Source organism: Sciurus carolinensis, chromosome 4, assembly GCF_902686445.1.
Source record: "Sciurus carolinensis chromosome 4, mSciCar1.2, whole genome shotgun sequence".
Taxonomy (NCBI): domain Eukaryota; kingdom Metazoa; phylum Chordata; class Mammalia; order Rodentia; family Sciuridae; genus Sciurus; species Sciurus carolinensis.
The window spans coordinates 168977976-169005205 of NC_062216.1; the positions used below are offsets into that span (position 1 = coordinate 168977976).

Consider the following 27230-nt stretch of genomic DNA (forward strand, 5'->3'; position numbering starts at 1 on the left):
CTGGGCAACACATGGAGACACCATTTCAAAAAGAAGGGGGGCAGGCTAAACAATATTCATGTATTTTTCATTCATTCTTTCAATGAATATTTATTGAGTACCCGTAAAGGGCTGTCTACATTCTGGGTGCTAGTGTTTACAGTAAATAAAACACAACTCTTGCCCTTAGTAAGGTTATATTCTTCCAGGGAACAGAAACAGATGAACAAAAACAGATGTGAGAAAATGCAGGGTTATATTCTGAAGGACAATATAGTTTGGCAAAAGTTATATGAGCTATGCTTAGAAGAGAAAGTTGAGTCTAACTGTAGAAAGTGATAGGACCAAACTATTTTGGAAAATTATTATGGCAGTGAAGTACATGTTGGATAGTAAACAAGGAATGGTGGCAGGGAAAGATATTCACTAGGCAAAGTATATAACTGTGTTGAGATCTTGAATTTGGGCAGTTAATGTAGAACAAAGGGAACCACAACACTCCATCACCCAAAACACAACAGAAACTCAGGGCTGGGATGTAGATCAGTGGGAAAACACTTGCCTAGCAAACACAGGCCCTGGGTTACATCCCCAGAGTGCATGCAAACATGCACACATGAACTCAAGTCTTTACTGCATTAATATTGAATGAATGAGCTGGGCAAGGTGGTGCCTGCCTATAATTCCAGTGGCTCAGGAGGCCGAGGCAGGAGGAAATGCCAGCCTCAGCAAAAGCAAGGTGCTAAGCAACTCAGTGAGACCCTGTCTCTGAATAAAACTACAAAATAGAGTTGGGGATGTAGCTTAGTGGTCGTGTGCCCTGAGTTCAATCCCCAGTTACCTTCCCCCCGACACACACACACAAAAAACTATTGAATGAATGAGCAGGATTTATGAGAGAAGATATGTGTTTGCTTGTGGGAGATAAAGGAGAGGGAGGTATCAAAGATGACTCCAAGATTTTAAACTAGAATAAATGCAAGAATGGTATTCTGCTAAAAGAAACAAGGAAAAGAGGGGGGATTTTATCTAAGGGGATAATGAATCTGATTTTGTACATCTGATCCAGGAGCCAAAGCTGAATAATGGAAACATCTTTTGGGTTTCTTTTAAGTACCAGAGAAGGAAAATATGGAAATGAAGGTAGAGTGAGAGAAATAATAAAGAATACAAGAATAGGAAGAGAATGATGGGGGAAAAGTAGGGAGAGTATGAGAATCCTGTATAGATAGGTAGAGGAATAAAAGAATGACAAATTGCATCAAACCTGCCTCACTTGAAAACTCAGAAATGCCCAGTCTCAGATCACCTACTTTGGATCTTGGACCATGTCTCTGATTCCTAAAATTATCATATACAGCTAAGTATCTAATTACATATCAGTACTTTCTACTCACACTATTTTAGAAGCTCAATAAAGCTGTAACTTTATAATGATGAGGGGCAACCAGCTGTTCCCAAACTTAAAGACACAAGTAAGCTTAAGGGCTTACATAAGGGGACATGAACTCACCAGGTGGAAGTAGCAGAAATAAATAAAAACAGAAGAGAAGTAAAATGTGTATTCAACCCCCAGGCTCAACCCCTTTTCTACTGACTATCTCTCTATACCATTTACAACAAACCCCTGCCAGAGATCCACAGGGAGGGCATAAGCTAAAGGTGTTAGGCACACACCACAATATCTTCCCTTGTCTGAGCAACACAGACTGCCCTTCAGTTTTATGGCACCTAAAGAAGGGGTAGACCTGACTCTACTTAATGCACTCAACAAACAGATACTGATCAGTACTGGTCTAGGCACTGGGAGTTTACATTACAGTGGAAGAGACATAAAAATATAAATACATAAATATACAAAGTAAGATGATTTCAGATTACAAGTGTTAAATACCAGAGGAATAGGTGGCTACTTCAGATTAAATGGTCAAGAAAGGTCTCATCCAGGAGTTAATATCTGAGTTGAGATTAGAAGAACTGTCAATACTCAATGAGCACTTATTAATAAGGGAGGCACTTTATGTGTATGTATTTAATCTTCACAACACTGAGGCATTTATTTATATTATCCAATTTTTTTTATAGTTGCAGAGATTAAATAACTTGAACCTGGACAATCAGGCTTCAGAACTCATGCCTCTAACAACCACAATTTGACTTTGCCCAAATTTGATAAGAAACAGCCAGTCATGCAGAAGGAACAGCATATGCAAGTTCAAAGGCAATGAGGTAGGATGAGCACAGCGTCCTGAAAGAACTGAAGAACCAGTGTGGTCAGAGAGGAGAGACAAACAAGTAGATGCCCCTGGAAGATTTTAAGAGTTCTATGATTTGATTTCTCTTTTAAAAAAAAACACTTTGGCAGGTATGTAGAGAGAAGATTGTACCTCTACAAGCTGTTTACTTTAGCCTGTATCTGACTTTGAATTTGATCTAATTTACTATTCTGCCTGGCCTCATATAACAGTGCAATGTTATTTTAAATAAAACACTATGATGTGTGATCTGTATCTCAATACATCACATCACTAAGTTGGGTTATATAGCTTTGAGTTAAGTCACTCTGAATAAAAACTATTACTATGTGTCTTGTTATCATAAAGAGTCTTATGTGAAGATATTCTAATAAATACAGAAAAATTAACTACAATTGTAGAATTTTGTTGCAAACATTTAACAAGTTTTACATATTGCCTTAAACCATCCCTTTGCCCCCCAAAAAGGTTGCCTGAAATTTAAAGCACTAATTTTGAAAAGATGACTTCATTACATTCTTTGAGTTTTACTCATGCAAATAAATTAATGATAGGTTATCCTGCTGGGCACAGTGGCACACACCTATAATTCCAGCGGCTCAGGAGGCTAAGGTAGGAGGATCACAGGTTCAAAGCCAGCCTCAGCAACTAAGCAAGGTCCTAAGCACCTCAGTGAGATCCTGTCTCAAAATAAAATAGAAAAAGGGCTGGGGATGTAGCTCAATAGCTGAGTACTCCTGTATTCAATCCTCAGTACCAAAAAAAAGACAGGCTATCCTCATGATTCCTAATCCATCTTCTATGGTGTTCAAATGTGCTCCAATATTTAAATGTGGAATTCTGTTTTAAATGTGGATATTTACAAGTTCATATGCCATGTATAAAAGACCTAAATATATTTAAATACAATCTGAACATATTTTGTGTATTCCCCTCCAAAATCACATAATCCATTATGAATAATTTTCAGGGTAAGAACTCTTCAGTCACTTCTACTCTTAAACCACGTCACTATACACTAATAAACTAGGACAACTTGAAATGTGACCAGTCACAGAAAATCTATGATATAGAATAACTGCCATAGTGTTACCTGTTTAAGTATGAATAGCATGAAAAAAAATTATTTTTTAACATTAACTTTGGGGGAAAAAACCTGTTGAGACAAACCTCACCCAGAATGAAGACAGGCAGAGTTGGAGGAAAGGAAGATGATCACAGTGCTGGGCTTTGTTTCTACACTACAGTGAAGTGTTTGAAGAGAAGCCCGACTTCCCAGTGCCGGCAGCCTCATATCTTTAGGTTTCACAATGAATTTTCTTGCCGGTGTGACAAGAACATGCTCCTACTTCACAAAAGAAACCATTTTTCCTAAATTCTTGATCAAACATTTGTAAACCCCAGGAATAAACTATCTTGCTATAAAAAGAAAATAAGAAACGGTCACAGTTTTGGAGAAGCATCCAAATACAACGTAAGTGCAGAGAGCAGTGTCTATTTAAGGTTGCAGAGTGTCTATGGGTCCCCAAAAGAGGCTGACCCTGCAGCTCCTGTGCACCTACTGGTGATGCCACACTGAGCATGTTTAGGTACAAAGGACACAGTGATGACAGCATTGCAGCATTAGACCTAAGACACTAAGGCAGTGACCAATGTTCATGAATTATTCTTCTGATTATACTTTAATTAAAAAAACCACACTAATCTACTCTGGTAAGATCAGTTACATAAAAAAGTAATGGCTCTTCAAGTTACCTTCACGAAATAAAGTACAGAATTTGTGGTTTAAAATGCCTTTTCATTTTCTCATGGTTATTAAAGTATTCATCAACAAAGAACCTCTGAAAATATAATGAGCCGTGACAATTTAAACAAAAATAGCTCCTAAGTCATGGATCAGTATTCTTCCCTCTGACAGTTTCTTGCTTCAAATAGTATTACTCTTACTCGATCAATATTCTGAAAAGGTGCTGAGAATTTCTGATGGAGTAAAATGTAACAGATATTCTTATATAATTTTAAACTCTGCACAATTGAAACAAAGAGGAAAAACATAGTAGAGGTGAAGATGTTCATTTCCAAACCAAAAAAAGAAAAATACAATCATGCCCCACATAACACTACTTTGGTCAACAACAGACTATATGTGGTAGTAGTCCCACAGGATCATAATGCCTGGGGTTGGGGCTGTACCTCAGTGGCAGAATGCTTGCCTAGCATGTGTGAGGCACTGAGTTCAATCCTTACCACCACATAAAAATGAATAAATAAAATAAAGGTTTTGTGTCCATCTGTAACTAAAAACTATTTAAAAAAAAAAGATCACAGGCTGGGGATATAGCTCAGTTGGTAGAGTGCTTGCCCTGCAAGCACAAGACCCTGGGTTCAATCCCCAGCACCGCAAAAAAAAAAAAAAAAAAAAAAAAAAAAAAGAGGATCACAATGCCTAGTCAAAGTCATCTTAGTTTTTACAAGTGCACTCCATGATATGAATGACAATGAAATCACCTAACACATTTCTGAGACGTATACCCACCATTAACCACTGTGTGTCTGCAAAACAAAAAAAGTATTCTCTAGGGCTGGAGATGTGGCTCAGTGGTAGAGCACTTGCTTAACAAGCACAAGGCCCTGGATTCTACCCCAGTACCACTTAAAAAAAAGAAAAAAGTGCTCTCCAAAATTTTCCATAGTACAACTACATCTAAGAACAATTATTGTAAAAACTCATTAAATAACCTAGCACGCTAGTCCACAATCAGGGCTACACATTTTGAAGTCATCTGCATAGGCAAGAGAATGGTATAGATAACCAAAAACAAACAAACAAAAACAAAAAAATGCACACCAGCAGCATGAAAATCTTCAAATATTTTGTTGAGAATATACATATATCTTAAAATGGAAAGGTTCCAAATGGATTAGGAAAAGGAAATGCACTGAAGATCCACATCTAAAAGAAAAGAACCTTCTGAATTTAGTAACTCAAGATGTCTTAGACAGCACACACACAAAAAAAACAGCCCAATGGTACAGTGTTTGCCTAGCATGTGTAAGGCCCTGGGTTCAAGTCCCAGTACAGAAAAAAAAAAAAAATTGCATAGCAGGAACTACTGATAAGAAGCAGAAAATGGGGCTGAAGGTATGCATGGCTCAGTGGTAGAGCACATGCCTATCCCTGGGTTCAAACTCCAGCACCACTGCCCAAAAAAAAACAAGGCAGCAGCAGCAACAAGAAGTAAAACATCGCCACCTAGTTCTTGCATCAGGCACTAGACGTTGTTGCATAATGTCTACTCTCCCCTTCTTAGCAACAGAGCATCTAAGTTTAAGCTAAGTGCATGCCAGAATGAAAACTGTATTCCTCAGCCTTTCTTTCAGTGAGGTGTGGCCATGCAAATGAGTTGAATCCAAGGAACAGGAATAAAAATATTAGGTGTGATTTCCAGGAAATGTGCTTAAAGAAACCAGGTACAGGGGGGCTGGGGTTGTAGCTCAATGGCAGAGCACTTGCCTAGCCTGTGTGAGGCACTGGGTTCCATCCTTAGTACCACATAAAAACAAACACATAAAATAAAGGCATTCTGTCCATCTACAACCACAAAAAAAAATTTTTTTAAAGAAACCGGCACCCCTGGGTTAAAACCCCAGTAACTGCCTCCCACCACCACCACCAAAAGAAGGTGACTTCTTCCTGTGGCCTGCAACCTAAGTTGACTACAAGCCTCTTACCTCAAGCTGGGCATGGTGGCACACTCCTGTAATTCCAACAACTTGAGAGACTGAGGCAGGAGGACTGCAAAATGGAGGACAGCCTCAGTGATGAGCAAGACCCTAAGCAACTTAGTGAGGTCCTGTCTCAAAATAAAATCAAGGGGCTGGGGAGACAGCTCAATTGGTAGAGTGCTTGCCTTGTAAGCACAAGGCCCTGGGTTCGATCCCCAGCACCCAAATAAATAAATAAATAAATAAATAAATAAATAAAATGAAATCAAAATGTGCTGGGAATGTGGCTCAATGGTATAGGGACCTCTGGGTTCCATCCCCCAGTACCAAATAAATACATACATACATATACACACATATATATCCAACATCCTCCACAAAGGCAGGGAAGGTTAGGATTGCCTTCTCACAGAAGCCCATTGTTTCAGGTGGCCTCACAGTAACTGTCATTAAGGTGGGGCAGAAGATGAGCAAGGCACAGAGGTAAGTATGTAAAAGACCTGAGTCCTAAGGTTTAAAAACAATGTTGAATACAGGAGTTTATTAGTTTATGGACAGAAAGCCTTCAAATATCCTACACAGTGGCATTTAGTAATGGCTTCAGGCCAGCAACTTTTCTGTTACTAATTCTCTCCTTTCCTAATGATAATAACCTTTTCTCATTACTGTCCTATTTCTATTACACTTATGTACACTAACAGTATGGGGAGCAGTTACCTTGTCTTCTAGTTTATAGACCCTGAAGCACACCTGACAGAGAAGACTGCACATTACCCAGACATCCTGAACTTACAGTTGCATGCAATAACCAAAGAAAACATTGGGCTAGTTCACCTTGGAGATGAGTGTGCATGTGTTAAGAAGAGTAGGCAGGTATGTTAAAATAACTGAAGGGATAGACTATAGTAAAAAAGCAGAACTCTATACCACAAATCCCTTCTCTGTCTTCCTTAGTAATAAAAGACTCAGGGAAAGGATAACCTAGCTTCCTTGATTACTACAATTTCCAGCCTTTCTTGAAATTAGGTACAATTATATGATAACACTCTGACCAATAGTCTCTAAGACCAAGGCATATGAGATTTCTAGGAAGTACAGTTGAGGGCGTGAGCATCTTTCTTCCATCTTTTTTCCTGCTGGCTAGCACGCAGGCCGCATAATTGGAGCTCGGGCAGCCACTGCAGTTTAGAAGGTGGAAAGTGCTGCTGATAACAGTGACGACAATGACAACCATCCCTGAGGAAGCCCAAACTTTGGATTTACTAGGCAAGGATTTTAAATCAGTTGTTTCAAATATCTTCAAAGAGTTAAAAGTAGGGGCTGGGGAGATAGCTCAGTTGGTTAGAGTGCTCGCCCTCGCAAGCACAAGGCCCTGGGTTCGATCCCAAGCACCACAAAAAAAAAAGAGCTAAAAGTAATCATGTAAAAAAAAAAAAATAGAAAGAATGAGAATGATGTCTCACCAAATAAAGATTATTATAAGAATTCAAAAATTATAGAAAAGAACCAAACTGGAGTTGAAAAGTTCAATAACTGAACTTAAACTTCCCTGCAGGGGTTCAGGCAGATTTAGGCAGACATGGAAAAAAAAAAAAAAAAAAGAATCAGTGAACTTGAAGATAGAGCAACTGAAATCATCGTTCTGAAGTAAAAGAATAAAGAGAAATGATGGTGTTTCCTCAGAGACCCATAGGACACTACTAGGCATACTGATATGAGCAATGAAATCCCAGGGCAGGAGAGAAGGAATACTTTGAAGAAATAAGGCTGAAACATACCCATCTTAAAGAATAACATTAATCCATACTTTCAAGACGCTCAATGAATTTCGAGTAGGACTAACTAAAAGAGATTCACACCCACACATCATAATCAAACTACAGAAAGAGAAAAATCTTAAAAACAACAAGATAAAAAAGCAATTCACTGCCAGGCACAGTCCCAGTGGCTCAGGAATCTGAGACAGGAGAATCTAGAGTTCAAAGTCAGCCTCAGCAACTTAGCTGAACAACTAAGGCCCAGAACAACACAGTGAGACTCTGTATCTAAATAAAATACAAAATAGGGCTGGGGATGTGGCTCAGCGGTCTTGAGTCCCTGAGTTCAATCCCCAGTACCAAAAAAAAGCAACTCATAATGCATAAGGGATCAGAACCAGGAAGCCAGAAAGCAATGAAATGATATACTTGAAGTCCTGAAGGGGGTGGTGGGAGGGAAACCAAGGATCCTATCAAAACTACCTTTCAACACTGAAGGAAAAATTAAGACATTCCCAGAAAAACGAAATTGAGAGAGTTTTTTGCTATCAAATCTGACCTATAAGAAATACTAAAAGAAGACCTTCAGGTTGAAATGAAAACAAACTCAAATACACACAAAAAATAAAGATCACTGATACTGATCGCTAATAACTATACAGGTAAATACAAAAGACAGCACGAATACATTTTTGTTTCTCTTTTTTCTACTAACAGACAAATGCAAAAAGCAAGGAACATAAATCAGTACTGATGAGCACACAATGAATAAAAATGAAATTGTGGCAATAGCAGCACAAGGCAGCAGGGAAAAGAGCCACACAGAAGCAGAGATGTATACTACTGAAACTAAAGTGGCATTAACCCCAATGAGAGTGTGGGGTTAATCACAGAGTTCCACTTCCCAGACGTCAGCAAGAGGACTCCACAAACACACTCCCCAGGAAAACAAGTAATGCTGGTGAAACCTGTTGGGGGGAAAAAAACTATTTAAAATCTCTACAAATGGTCAAGTACTTAAGAGAATCTATTAAAACTCAGTAACAGCAGGAGTCTGCAGCATTTGAGCTGAGAATTACTCCTCCTGGTCTACTCATCCTTGGCCTACAGGAAAACACCCTTCTAGGCAGGTGGGTGTAGCCAGAAGAGGGCATTCCTCCTCTTCTCACCTCCAGAGCAAACACCAGAAGGAGCAGGTCATCACACTTACCATCTACAACTTCAAGTTGAGGAGGTTCAATTCCTGGTGACTAGGACCAGGAGATCAGCGGCTTCCTTTCTCCAACCAGTCCCTACCTTAATACAGAGACTCTATCCAAGGATCAAGAGTCCAAGAACACTGAGGCCCCAGTCACACTCTCCCCAGCTCTCTCTTCAGGCAAAAGTTCCACACCATAGGAGGCAAACCAAAAAGACCAAAAGCTACTCCTTTGGCCAATGTCCAACAGTAATGACTAAGAAACACGTCCAGGGGCAGAGGTTGTCCATAAGACAAGAAAGCTCTAAAGGTCTTCCCAAAGGAATTGATTTTTTTGAAACAAGACTGTGGGGATATTCCAGTCTAAAAGCACCTTGAAAAACAGTTCCTCTTAATTAAAAGTAACAAATTAAATCATCGGGTTTACCAGTGAGAACCAGAGAGGGGCAGCTGGGCTCAGAACTAACCTCAAAGACCAAACTAAAAAAATTAACCCAACCCAAATTTAATTATCAGACTGATGAACAATTTATGCTAAGACAATTCAGTGAGGAAAGAACAGTCTCATCAACAAAGGACTGTTTTTCACAAAATGTACAAGAACTGGACATCTATCTACTTTTCAAGAAAAGGTGTTAGGACAACAATTTCCATATGAAAAGAATGAAGTTAGACCTCCTACTTCACACCATAAACAAACATTAACACAAAGTGGATTGAAGATCTAAGTGTAAGGAGTTGAAACTCTAAAATTCTTACAAGAAAACATGGACAGTCTTCAACCTTCATTAGCAAGTTTCCTAGATATGACAGAGCATAAATACCCCCCAAAATAGATCAATTATACTTCCATCAAAATTCAAGTTTTGTGCATCACAGGATACTATTAAAAAGTGGGGGAAGGGCTGTAGCTGTAGCTCAATGGTAGAGTACTTGCCTCCCACAAGCAAGGTACTGGGTTCAATTCTCAACACCATATAAAAATAAATAAGTATTTTTAAAAAAGAAGTGGAGAGAAACAGAAACAGAATGGGAGATGTTATGGTTTGGATATGAGGTGTCCTCCAAAAGCTCATGTGTGAGACAATGCAAAAAGGTTCAGAGGAGAAATGCTTGGGTTAGGAGAGTAACCTGATTAATCAGTGAATTAATCCCTGATGGGATTAACTGCGTGGTAACTAAAGTGGCAGAATATGGCTGGAGGAGACTGGAATTGGGGCGTGGCTTTGGGGTATATACTTTGTATCTGGAGAGTGGAGACTCTCTCTCTGCTTCCTGATGATGCAAGCTGCTTCCCTCTGCCACACTGTCCCACCATGATGTTCTGTCTCACCTCAAGACCCAAGGAACGGAACTGGCCTTCTATGGACTAAGACATCTGAAACCATGAGCCTTCAAATAAACTTCTCCTCCTCTATAATTGTGCTGGTCAGATCCTTTAGTCACAGCAGCGAAAAAGCTGACTAAAACAGAAATCGGTACCAAGAAGTGGGGTCATTGCTATGACTAACCTGGCCACACGGTTCTGAAGTTTTCTGGAATTAGTGGGAGAAATTTTGAGATGTTTAGCAGTGCAATCTGGAAATGCTTTAGATTGTTGTAAGCAGAGATTAATGGCCAATTCTGGTGCTCAGAAGACCAGAATGGTGATAGAACTGTGATCAGTGAAGCCCTGCCTCAAGAGGGCTCAGAAAAGGAGGACTCTATTGGAATTTGGAGTAGAGGCTGTTAGCACAAAAAGATCAGGCAGGGCACAAATTTCATGAGACATCTCAGCTGTTTATTCAGGGGGATGAAATGGCAGCCGTGAACCCATTTTCCTGGTGGAAAATAAGCCACTGAACAAAGAAAGGGTCTGGGTTTATATAGGTTATTTTGAGGGGTGGTTTAGTGAACACATCAGTTTCCTTAGGCACTTGGGAAGTTGAGCTTTTTTTGGTCAAGGTCTGTGGGCAGTGTGTGAAGAGGATTTACTTTGGAGGAAATGAATGCCTCTGAAGAGACTGTCTCTTTTAAGGATGATAAAACACCTCCTCTCTGCCTGCAGCCAGCATCTAGAAACATTTGTCTTGGGAGATGAAAGTTGTCAATGCATGGCCTTCATTTTTACTCCCTTTTTCTAGGCCTCATTATCTTGGGGATTTCTCATTCTCTATATCCATTAGAAGCCATTCATGTTATGTTCTGACAGAGAAGTTGTTTGAATTTTGCCCATGTCCTGAGACTTTCTGTGAGGCTGATTTTAGAAGTGATGGACTTCTTAATCTGGTGGAAGAAATGTCTAGGCAGCACAGCATTCAGGCAGTGGCATGGATATTGCTGGTGGCTTTTAGCCAAGTTTATTGTGATAATCAGGAGCATAAACCAGAGTAGAAAGATTTGGGAAAAGTGAACTTGAAAGGTTGGAGTAAAACTGGGCTACTGCCACTACAGAAATGCTAAAGACTTTGCCTAGAGACAATAAGAAAGATGACTTGAGGGCATCTCAAGAGCTGGCAATACCACACCCATCTCAAGCTCAAGGAAAAAAAGGTGAAAATTCTCTTGAGAAGAAACCAGTGGGATACCCCTCTTGCACCATGGGGCCTAGGAAGTTTTTTCAACATGCTCAGCTACCTAGACACTCAAGGCTGCTGCAGCCAGGGTCCCTGGAAGCTTGGCTACTGCTCTAGATGACAGCAGACCTTGGCATCAACCATGTGGTGCTGGTTCTACAGGAATGCAGGATGCTGGAGTTAGGGGGTCATGGAGGCTTCCACCAAGATTTCAAAGGAAGGCCTGGGAGGCCAGGCAGACTGCAGCAGGGTCAGAGTCCCTGCAGGCACCACCAGAAAAGTCAAAGTATGGAGATGTGAGGAGGAAGCTAAAGCTGCTGTGGAGACCCCTGAGATTAAGAGATGCCAGTAACGTGGGCCATCATTCTAGGAAAGCTGCAGGAATTGAGCACAGACAAGCCAACAGAAAGACCACTTGGGTTACAACCAACGAGGCCACAGGGGCAGAGCTCCACAAGTCCTTTGGGAGAACATCATGATGCTATGTGCCCCAAAATGCTGAACATGGAGCTACAGGAGTTGTTTGTCCAGCTGAATTTCAGTCTTCTGAAATCTTTCTATGCCCCTATTTTTATAAATGGAAATGTTTACTCAGTACCTTTATAATGTTAGATATTTGTAAATTGCTTCTAATTTTATAGGAGCTCATAATGCGAGATTGCCTTGAGCCTCAAAGACTTTGAACTTTGAGCAATCTCGGAACTGTTGAGACTATGGAGACTCTTGGAAATGGACTAAATGTATTTTGCATTGTCAGATGAGTGTGAGCTTTTGGGGGCCAGGAGCAGAATACCATCGTCTGGATATGAGGTGTCCCCCAAAAACTCACATGTAAGACAATGCAAGAAGGTTCAGAGGAGAAACAATTGGGTTTTAAGAGTCTTAACTCAATCAGTGATTTTATCCCATAGGAATTAACTGAGTGGTAACTGAAATGGCAGGGTATGGCTGGAGGAGGTGGGAACTGGGCGTGGCTTTGAGCTCTCCCCTCCCCCTTCCCCCCTCCCCTTCCTGATCACTGTGATGTAAACTGCTTCCCTCTACCCCCCTCTCCCACCATGATGTTCAATCTCACTTGAGTCCTGAGGAATGAAGCCTGCTTTCTATGGACTAAGCCCTCTGAAACCGTGAGCCCTCAAATAAACCTTTCCTCCTTTATATAGTTGTGCTGTTCAAGTCATTTAGTCACAGCAGCAAAACAGCTGACTAAAACAGGAGACTAAATATATGATTTACAAAACATATTATCTGATAAGGGATTATAATCCTGAATATATAAAGAACTCTTACAATTTAACAATAAAAAGACAAATAATCCAATTTTAAAATGGGTTTGAATTTGAATAGATTTCTTTAAAGAAAACATACAAATGGCCAATAAACACATCAAAAGATGCTCAACATCATTTGTCACTAGGGAATATTAAATAAAGCCATAATGAGATACCATTTCATACCCAGTATGACTGCTAAACCAAAAAGTCAAGTTATAACAAGTGCTGGTGAGGATATGGACAAATCAGAGCCCACATATTACTTAAGTCCATTCACATTAAAGTTCAACATGGGGAAATCTACAGAGATAGAAAGTAGATTAGTGGCCCTTTATCTAGGGGAAGTGGGTGTGAATGGGAGGTGGGGCAAAAGTTAAATTTTATAGTCTCCCTTTGAAGTGATTAAAATGTTCTAAAATAAACTGTGGTAATGGTTTGTACATATCTGTGAATATATTTAAAAACGACTAAAACCACTAAATTGTACATTTGAGTGAGTGAACTGTATGATTTGTGAATTTTACTCTCAAAGTTTTTATTAAAGGAATTAAGTAGTTATACTTGCTATGACATCGAAGAACCATGAAAGCATTATGCTAAGTGAAAAAGTCAGACACAAGATCACGTACTTCATTAGTACATTTATATAATATATCCAAAATAAGCAAAGTCACAGACATAAAGTAGTTTAGTGGCTATTTGGTGCTAGGAGAAGGCAAGACAGGAAGTAACTGCCGATGAGCACAGAGATTCTCTTTGAGACGATGAAAATATTCTGGAATTAGACAGTGATGATAGTTGGGCAACCCTGAGAATATACTAAAACCAGTGAACTGTGCACTTTTCAAAAGGTAAATTTTAGGATATATGACTTATGTCTCGTAAAAGAATGATGTGAACTAGAAGTCCAGATTTAATAAAATAAACATTTTTACTGCCGCTCTGTTATGGTTTCAATCTGGAACATCCCCCAGAAAGGTCAAGTTTTGAAAGCAATGCAGCGAGGTTCAGTGGTGGAAATTTTAGGCAATGAAAAAGACTCTAACCTCATCAGTGGATTAATCCACTTGCTGAATTCATTGTTAGCTGAATGGACTACTGGGTGTTAACTGTAGGCAGGTGAGGTGAGCCTAGAGGAAGTAAGTCACTGGGGACTAGGGCCTTGGGCTACAGTGCTCCCTGCCCCTTCATCTCTCTCTGCTTCCTGGCTGCTATGAGCTGAGCAGCTACCTTCCTTCATGCCCTTCCACCTTGATGTTGTACCTCACCTCAGAGCAATGGGGTCAGCTGAGCATGGACTGAGACCTCTGAAACCATAACCCAAAATGAACTTTTCTTCTGTAAGTTGTTCTCATCAGGTATTTTGGTCATAGCCACAAAAATCTGACATATATATATGTATACAGATATGTATCATATCTATAAGTGCAACTATTTTTTTCTTTTCTTATGAGTGTATGGTGGCAAAATATATAATGACTATGAATATAGTTTGGTGCTGCTCCCTTATCCTTAATTTGTACTAAGGTACCAGCAGTCTTACTCATCATGGCTTTTGCACCATCAGTGAAATACATCTTAGTACCATTATTAAAAACTGGGGGGACTGGGCCTGTGGCTCACTGGTACAGTGCTCACCTAGAACACGTGAGGCACTGGGTTCCATTCTCAGCACCACATAAAAATAAAATAAAGGTACTATGTCCACCTACAAATAAAAAATATATATTTTTTAAAAATCGGGGGTTAGGGTTGTAGCTCAGTTGTAGAATGCTAGCCTAGCATGTGTGAGAGAGACACTGGGTTTGATTCTCAGCACCGCATATAAATAAATGAATAAAATAAAGGTCTATAAACATCTTAAAATATATATATATATATATATATTATATATATATTTTTTTTTTTTTTTTTTAATTTGGGTTTTGTTTTTTTTTTTGAGATGGATTCTGGCTGTTTCCCAGGCTGACATTACATTTGTGATTCTCCTACATCAGTCCTCCCAAGAATCCTGGATTCCGGGAGGTGTGTACCACTATGCCTCCTATAAAAATAGTTTGAACTTGTGGCAGACAAGGTGGTACATGCCTATTGCCTATAATCCCAGTTACTTGGAAGACTGAGGCAAGAGGATAGTAATTCAAAGCCAGCCTCAACAACTTAGAAAGACCCTATGTCAAAAATTTTTAAAAAGGGGAGGCGCTTGGGAAGGATGGTGGAATGAGAAGGACATTATTACCCTATATACACACACATATGATTGCTGTGACTCTGTATCACATACAACCAGAGGAATGAGAAGTTGTGCTCCATTTGTGTACAATGTGTCAAAATGCATTCTGCTGTCATGTATAACTAATTGAAACAAATTTTAAAAGTGGCAGTCAATTAAAAAAAAAAAAAAAAAGGTTGGGGATTGTAGCTTGGTGGTAAGGCACCCCTGGGTTCAATCCCCAGTACCAAAATAGAAATGAAAATAATAGTTTGAACTTATGATCCCCTGAAAGTGAAATTAGAGACCCCCACCCCCACCCCCATCTGTCTACAGACTATTCTGCGAACCCTTGGACTAGACTTTAAGCTCCCAGAGACAGGGAATACATCTTATATTTACAAACACGATAAGCACAGTGGGTCAGAAAAAGGAGCATGGGCCTTTTGTCAGGTGGACTTGTACTCAAATTCCAGAGCTGCCATTTAGGTTATAAGAACTTAACTTCTCTATGCCTCAGTTTTCTATGCTATGACACAATATTTACCTAACATGGTTACAATATGGATTTAAAACAAAGTGAAAATTTACTCTAAGATTATCTAAAATTTAATAGATTCTCAATAAATGTTAGTTAGCTCCCTTCCCAATCTGTTCCCACGTGCCAGTTCAGTGCCTGAAATATAGTAGATTCTCAACTGCTCAATAAATATTGGTGGAATTTAATTAACTACCTCATATGAATTTATGTAAGTCAAAGTTCTAAATGACATTTTAGATACAAAATTTTGAAATATGTTCAGGTGTTTTTCAGAAAAATATTATACTCACAGGGTAAATTTTTGTTTGTTCATTTGTGGTACTAAGGATCAAACCAAGGGCCTCATGCATGCTAGGCAAGCACTCCTCCATGATTTACACTCCAGCAACTACAAGGTACATTGAAAAAAAAATATTAAATAGTCTAATTTTCTTTTAAACTGCTCCAGTTTTCTTGAAAATTATCTGCTTTCTATTTGAGCAGTAGTAAAAGGTGCAAATGACAGATAATGCCTTATACCTTGATTCAAAAGCTTTTACAGCCTACATATTTATGTAGCTCAACTATCTGAAATTCAGGTAATATAAACAATCTATGCTGACTTTTTCAGTCAATATGATGGTGAGTATTTTTAGTCATATGCCTGATTTTACAGGCCAATGCTATAGCTTACTACACTGTATGACACTAGGCTCTATTTACCTTCATGGGCATAATAACTCAAAGAGTTAACTGTGAAGCCTGAACAAAATAACATGAGAAGCACTTACAATAATAGTATTGCAGTAAGAGCTCAACAAATGTTATGTTTAAGCCAATTTTTTCTAATTTAAATATACTCAAGTGATGGGGGGAGAGGTGGGTACTAGGGATAGAACCCAGGGGCACTTAAGCATTGAGCCACATCCCCAGTGTTTTTAAATATTTTATTTAGACACAGGGTCTCACTGAGTTACTTAGGGCCTCACTAAATTGCTAAGGCTGGCTTTCAACTCTCCATCCTCCTGCCTCAGCCTCCCAGCGGCTCAAGTGATATTCTTTTGTAGCATTCTAAGACAGTATCTTGACAATTCACAGATGCAGTTTTTAAAAAACAAGGTGTTCTCAATCCTGTTCTCAATAACTTTTGAAGGAATGCTGATAAGCCTCTCCTTTTCAAAATTTTCCCATTTATACCATAAACTTACTTTGCCCACCTTTTAAAAGGATAATGCAAGAGATTCTAAATCATGGTATAAATCAAGAATCATTCAGATTAACTCTTTAAGAAGAGAAACTATGCTTCCAAGTAAAGACTTAAATTTCAAACTGTTCCCAAAATGGAGTTTGGGAAAATTATGCCAATTTTCTTTGCACACCCCCCACCCAGATCCCTACCTTTAATATGGTGCCTATAGCCTTAGAAAAACAAAAGGGTCTACTGGGAAAAACCTCCAATACAATGTATAACTAAAGTAGCTGTTTCCATCACATTAAGATGTAAAGTAGGTGGGGCATGGTGTCCACATGCCTGCTATCCCAGCTACTTTAGAGGCTGAGGCAGAAGATTAACAAGTTCAAGGCTAGCCTAGGCAACTTAGCAAGACTCTACCTTAAAATCAAAAATTAAAAAGGACTGATAGAACACTCCTGAGTTCAATCTCAGGGAAGGAAGGAAGGAAGGAGGAAGGTAGGTAGGGTGACTAGTGAGAAGCCCAAAAACTCCTGACATGAATGTTTCCAACTTGAAGAGCTTTATCTTGGAGTGGGTAAGAGAACATCTTTAAAGAACACTGTATAATACAGTAGACATTAACCACTTTAGTTGATAATGACAAACACAGCAAAATAAACACAATAAGTCACCATTTGGCCCCAAACATGGGCATGTTCACATAAACATTTCTAAATATCTCCACAATACTGCCAGTCCCTGACATGCCTTTAAGCACTAGGCAGAGGGGCTGGAGTTGTAGCTCAGTGGTAGAGCACTTGCCTAGCACACATGTGGGGCACTGGATTCGATCCTCAGCACCACATAAAAATAAATAAATAAAATAAAGATATTGTATACATCTACAACCAAAAACAAAGAGCTAGGCAGAAGGCTAGCGAAAGCATTTCAGTAGTAGAGCACATGCTTAGTGTTAGTGTAAGGCTCTGGGTTTGATATCAAGCACTAGAAAAAAAGAAAAAACAGTTATGCAGAAAAGAAAGGACAAAGTCAGAGAACACCATCTACAGTATAAATCTCATCTTTTCAAATCATCACCGCATAAAACTTAGAACTCATGATCTTTTCGACAGTACTACTTATTCCCCCCCATATATCCCACCCAACTCAAAAAACACAGCTCTAAAGAAAAGTCTAACTTGAGAACTCAATCAAAATATAAAAACTTAATAATTTTGTGGCCAAGCACAGTGGCACACACCTATAATCCCAGTGGTTGGGAGGCTGAGGCAGGAGGACTGCGAGCCTCAGCAATGGCGAGGTGCTAAGCAACTCAGTGAGACCCTGTCTCTAAATAAAATACAAATAGGGCTGGGGGTGTGGCTCAGTGGTGGAGTGACCCTGAGTTCAATCCCCACTATCAACACTAATAATAATTAATAATAATAATAATAATAATAATAATAATAATAATTTTTAATAATTTTTTTGTGGAGAAATTAAATCAGAAGGGGAGCACTTTCTATACTATTAAACAAAAAAAAACTTCAGATCCTTCTCTCTATCACATCTTGCCCTTTTGGCTAAGATCAAGTGTCAATCCTTCCTCTCAGGATTTCAGAAAGTAAAGTGATACTAGAGAAAGATTATCCAAAGCCAGGTCTGCTACTTAAAAGAGAATACTAAGGAATTTCAATTCTTGGAAGGAATACATCTCTAGTATTATATTTCTCTAAGATTTAAGGTGAATAACTAAATAATTATCATAATTTAGTCCTCATTCCATTCTCCAGTTCTCCAAAACTTGTCCCCATTAAGTTCTTCAAAAGCACACTTCCATCTGGGAATTCACACTTTCTTATTATGAGCAGTTTATCAGAAATATTTGAAACAATAGATTTTACATCATCAAACAATGTGATAAGTGCCTGTCAATATTATACTAGTTCACAGCCTTCCTTAGAATCAAAGTGGTTAAAGGGTCATCTCAAGAGAGCACTATGCCCCTTACTAGGCTGTATTCTCATGTCCACCAAAGACACAAATTCCTACTAGAAAAACATAAAACCCATGTACTTTTAATATGAACTCAATCAAGTCAATCACTAATAAGTAATTGTATAACACTACTATGTTGGATAGAGCATTTCTAATCAAGGAAAAAAATAACTATGGGTAATGAGGATTTCAAAATAAAAATAAAAACATAAGATACAAACACACACATCATACTTTTTCAAAAACTAACATTATGACTATTAGGAGGAGTATTTCCATGACAGTAAATATAAAACTTCCAAGAAAAAATGTGAAGTTAAATGATTTTTTTTTTAAACCAAGGTCATCTGATTTTTTTTTTCATTTTCTTTTTAAATTTATTTTTAGCTATAAAAGAGTTTAAAGTACAGGTCAGGGTGCAGTGGCATATGCCCATAATCCCAGTAGCTCAGGAGGCTCAGGCAGGAGGTTTGTGTGTTTGAAGTCAGTCTCAGCAGTTTAGCAAGGCACTGAGCAACTCAAAGAGACCCTGTTTCTAAATAAAATATTAAAAAAGGGCTAGGGATGTCACTCAGTGGTTAATTACCCCTGGGTTCAACCCTGGTACCAAAAAAAAAAAAAAAAAAAGGTCAAAGTAAAGAAAAATGCTCACTGCCCAGTACCACCAAAATAATAAAATACAGAAAAATGAATGATACTACAATTCAAAGGTAACAATTATATTGCCATGCCAGATTCAGACTTTTTTGAAAAAACAGACCATTGCAGGTAAACTGAAGTTTCCCTGTTCAATCCTGCTACAATTAATATATCTAATACCAGAACATTTTCTTCATTCTTTTTTTTTTTTAATATTTTTAGTTGTAGATGGACACCAATACCTTATATTTTATTTTATTGTGGTGCTGAGGATTGAACCCAGTGCCTCACACATGCTAGGCTCTACCACTGAGCTACAAGCCCAGCCTGACATTTTCTTAATTCTAAAAAGAAGTCCTATACCTGTTAATAGTTATTCTCCATTCCTTTTTTTTTTTTTTTTTTTTTAATTTTAACCAGGGATTGAACCCAGGGGCACTTAACCACTGAGCCACATCCCCAGCCCTTTTTTGTATTTTATTTAGAGACAGGGTCTCGCTGAGTTGCTTAGGGCCTCGCTAAGTTCCTGAGGCTGGCTTTGAACTCACGATCCTCCTGCCTCGGCCTTTGAGCCACTGGGATTATTAGCGTGTGCCACCACACCCACCTCCATTCCTCTTTATTCCAGCCCCCAGCAACCACAATCTACTTTGTGTCTCTGTGGATTTGCCTGTTCTGGACATGTCACAAAAAAATGGGATCACAAAAAAAAAATTAAAAAAAAAAAAAAATGGGACCACATAATAGGCAATCTTTTATGACAGGTTTCTTTCCTTTAACATAATGTTTTCAAGGTCCTCCATGTTGAATCATAGATTAGTACATCATTCCTTTTCATTACCACATAATATTCAGCTATATATCCTCACATTTTATTTTATCCATTAATCAGTTGATGGACATTAGGATTTTGTCTATTACAAAGAATGCTGTTATAAACATTCAAGTACAAGTTTTTGTGTCAACATATATTTTATCGTGCTGACGATATAGCCCATCTCCTAGGGCGCTTGACTCGCATGCAGAATGACTGGGGTTCGAATCCCCAGCACTCCAGATGGGGGGGGAGGCAAAATATATATTATCAATTATCTTGGATATATAACTAGGAGTATAAATGTTGGGTCACATGGTAACTATGTTATATCATCTGACTTTAGGCAAATCTCTGATTATGACATACATCACAGTACTGAACAACTAATGAGTAACCTTAATCCTCTTCCCAAGAGAAATTCATCAATTTACTCTTATTCATAGTCTAAAAAAATTCTCAATGTCAATTCTTTCACATCAGTCACAGAATAAGCTCTTAACTCTTACACACATATACACACACATCCTTCTCTACAATGGAAAGCAGTCTAAATTTGAATCGCTGGGAAAGGGCCCAACTTCTCTGCAAATCAGGACAAACTCACCTTATAATAAATGAATTTCATTAGCTCCTTTGAGATTATAGTTACTTAAACAGAACTCAGTTCATTTGCTATATAGTCAGAGAAAATGCACCTTACTATTCTGGTTTTTAAAAGGCTGATGGCAATCTGGACATATGTACACAGTATAAGCTCAAGACAGAGCCCTTAGGTACTACAATGGTCATAAGAGCCTGACCATTGCTTCTGCGGACTGAACTATAGGGAATCTGTTCCCTTTCTTTTACCAAATGAGGTAAAAGCCTGTTGTAACCAATGGGGGAACAGGGCGATGAGAGAGAAGGAAGAGCCAGAGTTGCCACCAAAGCGCTCTACTACAAATGTCCTTTCTGATTAAAAAACCAGAGCCTTGTTTTGCCTATTTTCCTAGAACTTTAACAGATGTCTACCAATCTCACCAATAACTGAAGGTGATTACAGTGACAGGACAGCTCACTAGCATCTCAGAGAAAAGGTTTACAATGTTAATAAAAAACACAATGTATAATATTCCATTGTGTATATATACCACAGACTCTTTATCCAGTCTGTAAAAATAAAAAAGATTAAAAAAAAAAAACCACACACACACACAATGTGTAATGATAAAACCACAGTTTCCAATGAGCGGCCAGTTCACAGGAGTCATAACTTTTGGTAACCTTATCTTTTCTGGTGCTAAATTTTTCTGTGAAACCTCCATAGGCTGAAAGGGGAAGATTTCCCACCCTCAAAGCAATGAATTACCCAGCTTTACCTCTGGCTGCATTAAGCACACTCAAGGCTCAAAACAATTACAAAGAGAATGCTGCAAGGAATTCGCATCACAACCAAAGGAAGGCAAAATAAAGCAGAGCTCAAAAGACTCTTCCAGGTGCAGCTTATGATTGTGAACTTCATAGAGGTATACATAATATTTGGCATCTGCATCGCACTTTATATGTCTGGACTATTTTATAATCACAAATCTGGAATTACTCCCTCAAATAATCAAGTGTGACAGATTTAAATTTCTTTTTCTTCTTAGAAGCACTCAGATTATAGGAGATTGAGAAAGGAATGAAGAGGAGAGAAATAGATTCTTCCATTGCCTTAAAACTTTGTCCAAGATGACAGAATTTCTGGATTTGGGGGTTTAAAAAAAATCTGAAGTATCCAATGGTTTCAGATGATGAAGAACTAAAGCTCAGAAATGTTATAAGCAATTTGCCCAAGGTCACCAAACCAAATTAGTGGAAAAGTCAGGAGAAGAACCCAGGCCACAGGTCTCCCAACTCAGTCTTTCCATACAACCACATTGACTTTGTGTGGTGGATTCTAGTCTTTTAAAATGCTCCACACAATCTCTCCACACATCCACTTATAAAAATAAATAAGCAAATTACAACAATAAAACTCAGAGCTGCTCCTGCCATCTGAAAGAAAATATGGATCAATAAACAAAGCCAGGCAATGCAAGGAAATGGGGAGTTATTGTTTAGCAGGTACAGAGTTGAGTTTTAGAAGATGAAAAGAATTATGCATATGAATGGTAGTGATGGCTACACAGTATTATCAATGTATTTAATACCACTGAACTTAAAATTAAAAATTATTAAAATGCTAAATCTTATGTGTATTTACCACAAGAAAAAATTTTATAAAGAAAAGGTTATTGGAAGTGGAGATGTTATGACCAGAGTAACATTTTAAAGCATCAAGCAGACAGCTGAAAGGAAGAGAGCTGGGTGAGGGCAGCAATGAGAAAGCAAGGAGTACACCAGGAAGCTGCTGGACACATCCAAAAGGAGATGAAGTGTCCTAGTCAGAAGCATGAGTGGGCAGATGTCAGAAACAGGCTGGGATATACTGTAAAGTTTGCATTAGACGCTCATGACCATATATGCTAAAGCAGAATATTTTTTAGCCGCATTCATAACACACTGTTCACATGATTTAGTAGGCCAAGGTCTACATTTTGCGATTAAATTCAATGGAACAAAATAGAAACAATCAGAATGTACGATAAAGGTAAAGGTATTATTTCATAAAACTTTTATTTCAGGTATCTATCTATACACTTATGATGTATTGGGTCCTAATCTAACATATATATATATATATTGTGTGGGGGGAAACCCCAGGGGCACTTTACCACAGAACACATCCCCAGTCCTTTTTTATTTTGAGACTGAGTCTCACTAAGCTGGTAAGGGTCTCAATAAATTGCCAAGGCTGGCCTCAAACTCTCAATCCTCCTGACTGAGCTATCCAAATGCTGGGAGTATAAGCATGCGCCACCATCCCCAGCTATAAAATGTATCTTGAACTCTGATTTACCAACAAAAAATGTTTGAGAAACACTGCCCTAGATACTGATAAAGTGGTAGACAAAACCTGAGAGTACCTAAAATTTGTGTCAAATTCTACATTAGGCTCAAGTGAAACAAGCTACAAGTTTAATTAAATATCAAATAAAAATCTTATCAATCAGCCAAACAAATACATTATTGGCCCTTAAATGAAGGGAAAGAGAGAGAACAATACAAGAAATATTCGGGTTATCACTGGAATGCCAGGCACAAATTATGTTATTTCCATCAACCATGAAGACACACAGATTACTAAAGGAATATATGCCAATTTTCTTAAACCACTAAACCATTCTAACCATTCAACTACTCCTAATGTTAGGAATTAAATACCACCAAAAAATATTCATCATGGCAAATTCCTTCAGAATTTTCAGGAAAATATGGCCTAATTCTCCTTGAAGAATTCAGCAATTATATACTACAGCTCTGAAAGTTTCTTTCAAAAATCCTCCTTTAAGCAACAACTTTTTAAAATAAATACAATAAAATAAAACATTATTACCAATCTATGAAATCTATTTAGCTCAATTTCTGAACAGTAACATTCCTGGCACTTTATGTGGAAAATACTATGTTTTGAACTATTATCCTTGGTCCCTGACCACTAAATGCTGATGGTATATCTCCACCACTTAACACACCCCCCAATACTTTTCCAAATACCCTCTAGAGCCATGTACCTTTCCAAATGAAAAACACTGAAAAAAAATTAATTGATAATCTCCTTAGATCAACTGTACGTCATATAATGAACTCAGAGCAGAGACATACGGCAGCCATCAATGCCTTAATGCATTTCCAAGGTATGCATTCAAATCATACAGTGTGAAACAGAAAAAATATTTGCCTTCATCTGAGCAGTAGGCAGTCCCTGGGTATTATTTCCAAAGTGGTATGCAGCAAACAGACATTTAAGGGGGAAAAAACAATTAACATATCCTAAGTTAAAAGGAAATCTACCTTTACCCCAAGTTTCATGAAGGAAAGATGGGACAGAGATAATTAAAGAAATATCTCATTACCCTGAGCAAAGTCTACACATACATTTCCATGTGTATATATACACATATACAGAGCATAGATTTAAGGTGAAAAGTCACCAAGTATTATGTAACAAGTTTATCAGATAAAAAAATAAAGATAGCTCTTACTAACTTCTTGTGACCAGAAATAGTGCCAAATGCCTATTTAATTCTTGCAGCAAGTTTATTAGGTATTATTTTTCTCCAGTTATACATAATACAGAGGTTTAGAGAAGTTAATAACTACTGAGCCAAGGCTCAAATTCACATAATTACAGGCATCTCACTAAGAGCTATATTGTTCCAAGGCACACACAAAATGACTAGGAACCAGCATGCAGTGGCCCATGCCTGCAATCCCAGCTACTTCAGAGACGGAGGAAGGATTCAAAGTCCACAGTCAGGCTCAGCAACTTAGCCAAGTCCCCATCTCAAAATGAAAAATAAACGGGGCTGGGGATGTAGTTAAGTAGTAGAATGCCCCTGCGTCCAATCCCCAGTACTTGGGAGAGAGGGGAAAACACTAGAGGAAATTATTTTAAAAACAGGAAAGTCTTTCTCAAAAAATTAAAACATTTTACAAACCTCAAAAAAAAAAAAAAAAAAAAAAAAACAGGAAAGAACTTGTCTGAAAACTTTGAAAAATGTTAATACTCCACTAAAGAGCAACTATGAAAAGGTCATCAGCAAAAATTCTTTATGACCCAAGGAAAACTAGATTTGTATCCCAAGGCTCTTAAGCAACTGTATTTAAACTCTGCACTTAAAATTCACATTACTCAAATAAATCAAAGAAGCTCAAATTAAATGAACTCCCTTTTTAATATATCATCTTCCACATAACATTTAATGTTTAAATACTGTTAGCCAGTTTGTTGCTCTAAGAAGAAATATTTCTATTCCGACAACTAAATGGTACTTCTGTAGAAGAGATATCAAAAGAAAATCATCAGTATTGTCCTATAGATTATATATTATTAAAGGAAACAAGCACCTTTACAATAGATACATGTAAAGGGAATTTAACCAATTGATGAGATTTAACATCACCATTATAGGGCTACAATAACAGCATCAGCCTTTAAGCTCAGATTTGCCAGGCAAGCAATGGTGGACACCTGTAATCCCAGTGACTCAAGAGACTGAGGCAGGCAGATCACAAGTCTGAGGTCAGGCTAGGCAACTTAGCAAGACCCTCAGCAATTTAGCGAGACCCTGTCTCAAAATAAAAAGAACTGGGGATATGCTCAGTGGTAAGAGTCCCTCAGTTCAATCCCCAGTAAGTAAGTAAGTAAATCACCCAATCAATCATTCACTCACCTCACTTAGATGTACTCTGTTTCCTGGCTACCATGTGCTGAGTAGCCTTCCTCAGCCTTGTCTTTCTGCCAAGAGGTTCTGCCTCACCTCGGGCCCAGAGCCATGGAATTGGCAGACCATGGACTAAAACCTCAGAAATCAAGATTGCATGGGTTTTGTTCACCATGTTGCCAGAATCTAAATCTGTGTCATTCACTTTTCTGCCTGGCTCCTGCAAGCTTTTAAGTGCATAAGGTAAGGGTCATGCAACTAAAGACGAGATATAAATCAATGCTGTACTAATCAAATAGCTATTTGATACTGAACTGATTTTTTTTTTTGTACCAGGGATTGAACTCAGGGGCACTTTACCACTGAGCCACATCTCCAGCCCTAGAGACAGGGTCTCACTTAGCACCTCATCATTGCTGAGGCTAGCTCTGAACTCCCAATCCTCCTGTCGCAGCCTCCCATGTTGCTGGGATTACAGGTGTGTACCACCACACCCGCCTTTAACTGATTTTTTAACCTCTCTAAGTCTCAGTTTCCTCATCTTCAAGAGAAGGACAATGGGCTGGGGATATAGCTCAGTTGGTAGAGTGCTTGCCTCGTAATCACAAAGCCCTGGGTTCAGTCCCCAGTACCACAAAAGAATGTAGGCAGTGCCCCAACAAGTACTTATTAATAACAATTATTTATGACAAGTTGAAACCACACAGAAACAGAAAAAATTCATTCATCAAAAGGAAATAAAGTGGGCTGGGGAGATAGCTCAGCTGGTAGAGTGCTTGCCTCGCAAGCACAAGGCCCTGAATTCGATCCCCAGTACCACAAAAAAAAAAAAAAAAAAAGGATGTAAAGTGAATAACTAAATAGATAATGCAGATTTTGTATATGTTGGATACAGTAGCAACCCCTTATATGGATTTATTATAAGACCCCCAGTGGAAGCCTGAAATCTTAAATAGTATTGAAACCTAAATATACTGTTTTTTCCCTTACATACATACCTATGATAAATTTAATGTATAATTAGGCACAGTAAGATTAATAAAACAGAACAATTATAATAATAAAAAATTAAAAGCTCAGATGTACAGTATTCATTACCTTATTTACTGAGCAACTAAATACTGATTCACAAAGCAGAATTTTCCAAATGTACAAATACCAGTCTGTATGCACAAAGAAAAATAATCAGATAAATTATTTCCTATAAAAATAAACACACAGGCTAGGGTTGTAGCTCAGTGGTAAGGACTCGCCTAGCACGTGTGAAGACCTGGGTTGGATTCTCAGCACCAAAAAAACAAATAATACTAATAATGAATTAATTAATTAAAATGAAGTAGACAGGAAAATCTTTTAGAAGGGGCCTGAAGTATATGAATGTTCTCCAAGGAAAAAAAATAACTGAATGAAAGTTAAATCCCATCTTCTCAAGAAGAGTTCTACTTTGTAAAAATTGGTGAGAAAATGGAATAAAAACCAACAAGAGTATTACATCTGATGAGCAGTAAGAAACTAATATGCAAATAAGAGGGGCAAAGAAGATACACAATACGAATACTGTATTTACCAGCTTAATTGTCACACCCTGTTTTTTCAGTCCAAAAATTGTTTATAACCTTTCATGGCATAATCACCACATAGTCAAGGTCTATACCTCACTCCACCTAAACGGGGAACAGGGGAGCAACGTACTCCCCCGTGCATATGGGTGCACATTTGTCCACTTGTGCACTGTGCCAACGGCCCAGAATTCTGTGCTCACACACACTGGTTGTACTTCTGGGTGTCCACTTGCACAGGTGTCAAGAGTTACGCAGTACCACCGGTATCATCAGTCA

At 38.3% G+C, this 27230-nt stretch overlaps 1 protein-coding gene across 5 annotated transcripts in view; it reads right to left on the reverse strand.

Moving 5' to 3' along the window:
* The window catches only part of Mrtfa (myocardin related transcription factor A), a 176479-nt gene that overhangs the window by 105359 nt on the left and 43890 nt on the right, over window positions 1-27230 (reverse strand). The window contains exon 1 of one of the 5 annotated variants that reach the window (XM_047551424.1): window positions 15788-15885. The exons of the other annotated variants lie outside the window; for them this stretch is intronic. Within the exon in view, the coding sequence (XP_047407380.1) occupies window positions 15788-15868 (81 nt within the window). The 5' untranslated portion in view covers window positions 15869-15885. Of the gene's footprint in view, window positions 1-15787; window positions 15886-27230 lie in introns of those variants that run through there. 5 annotated transcript variants of the gene reach the window in all.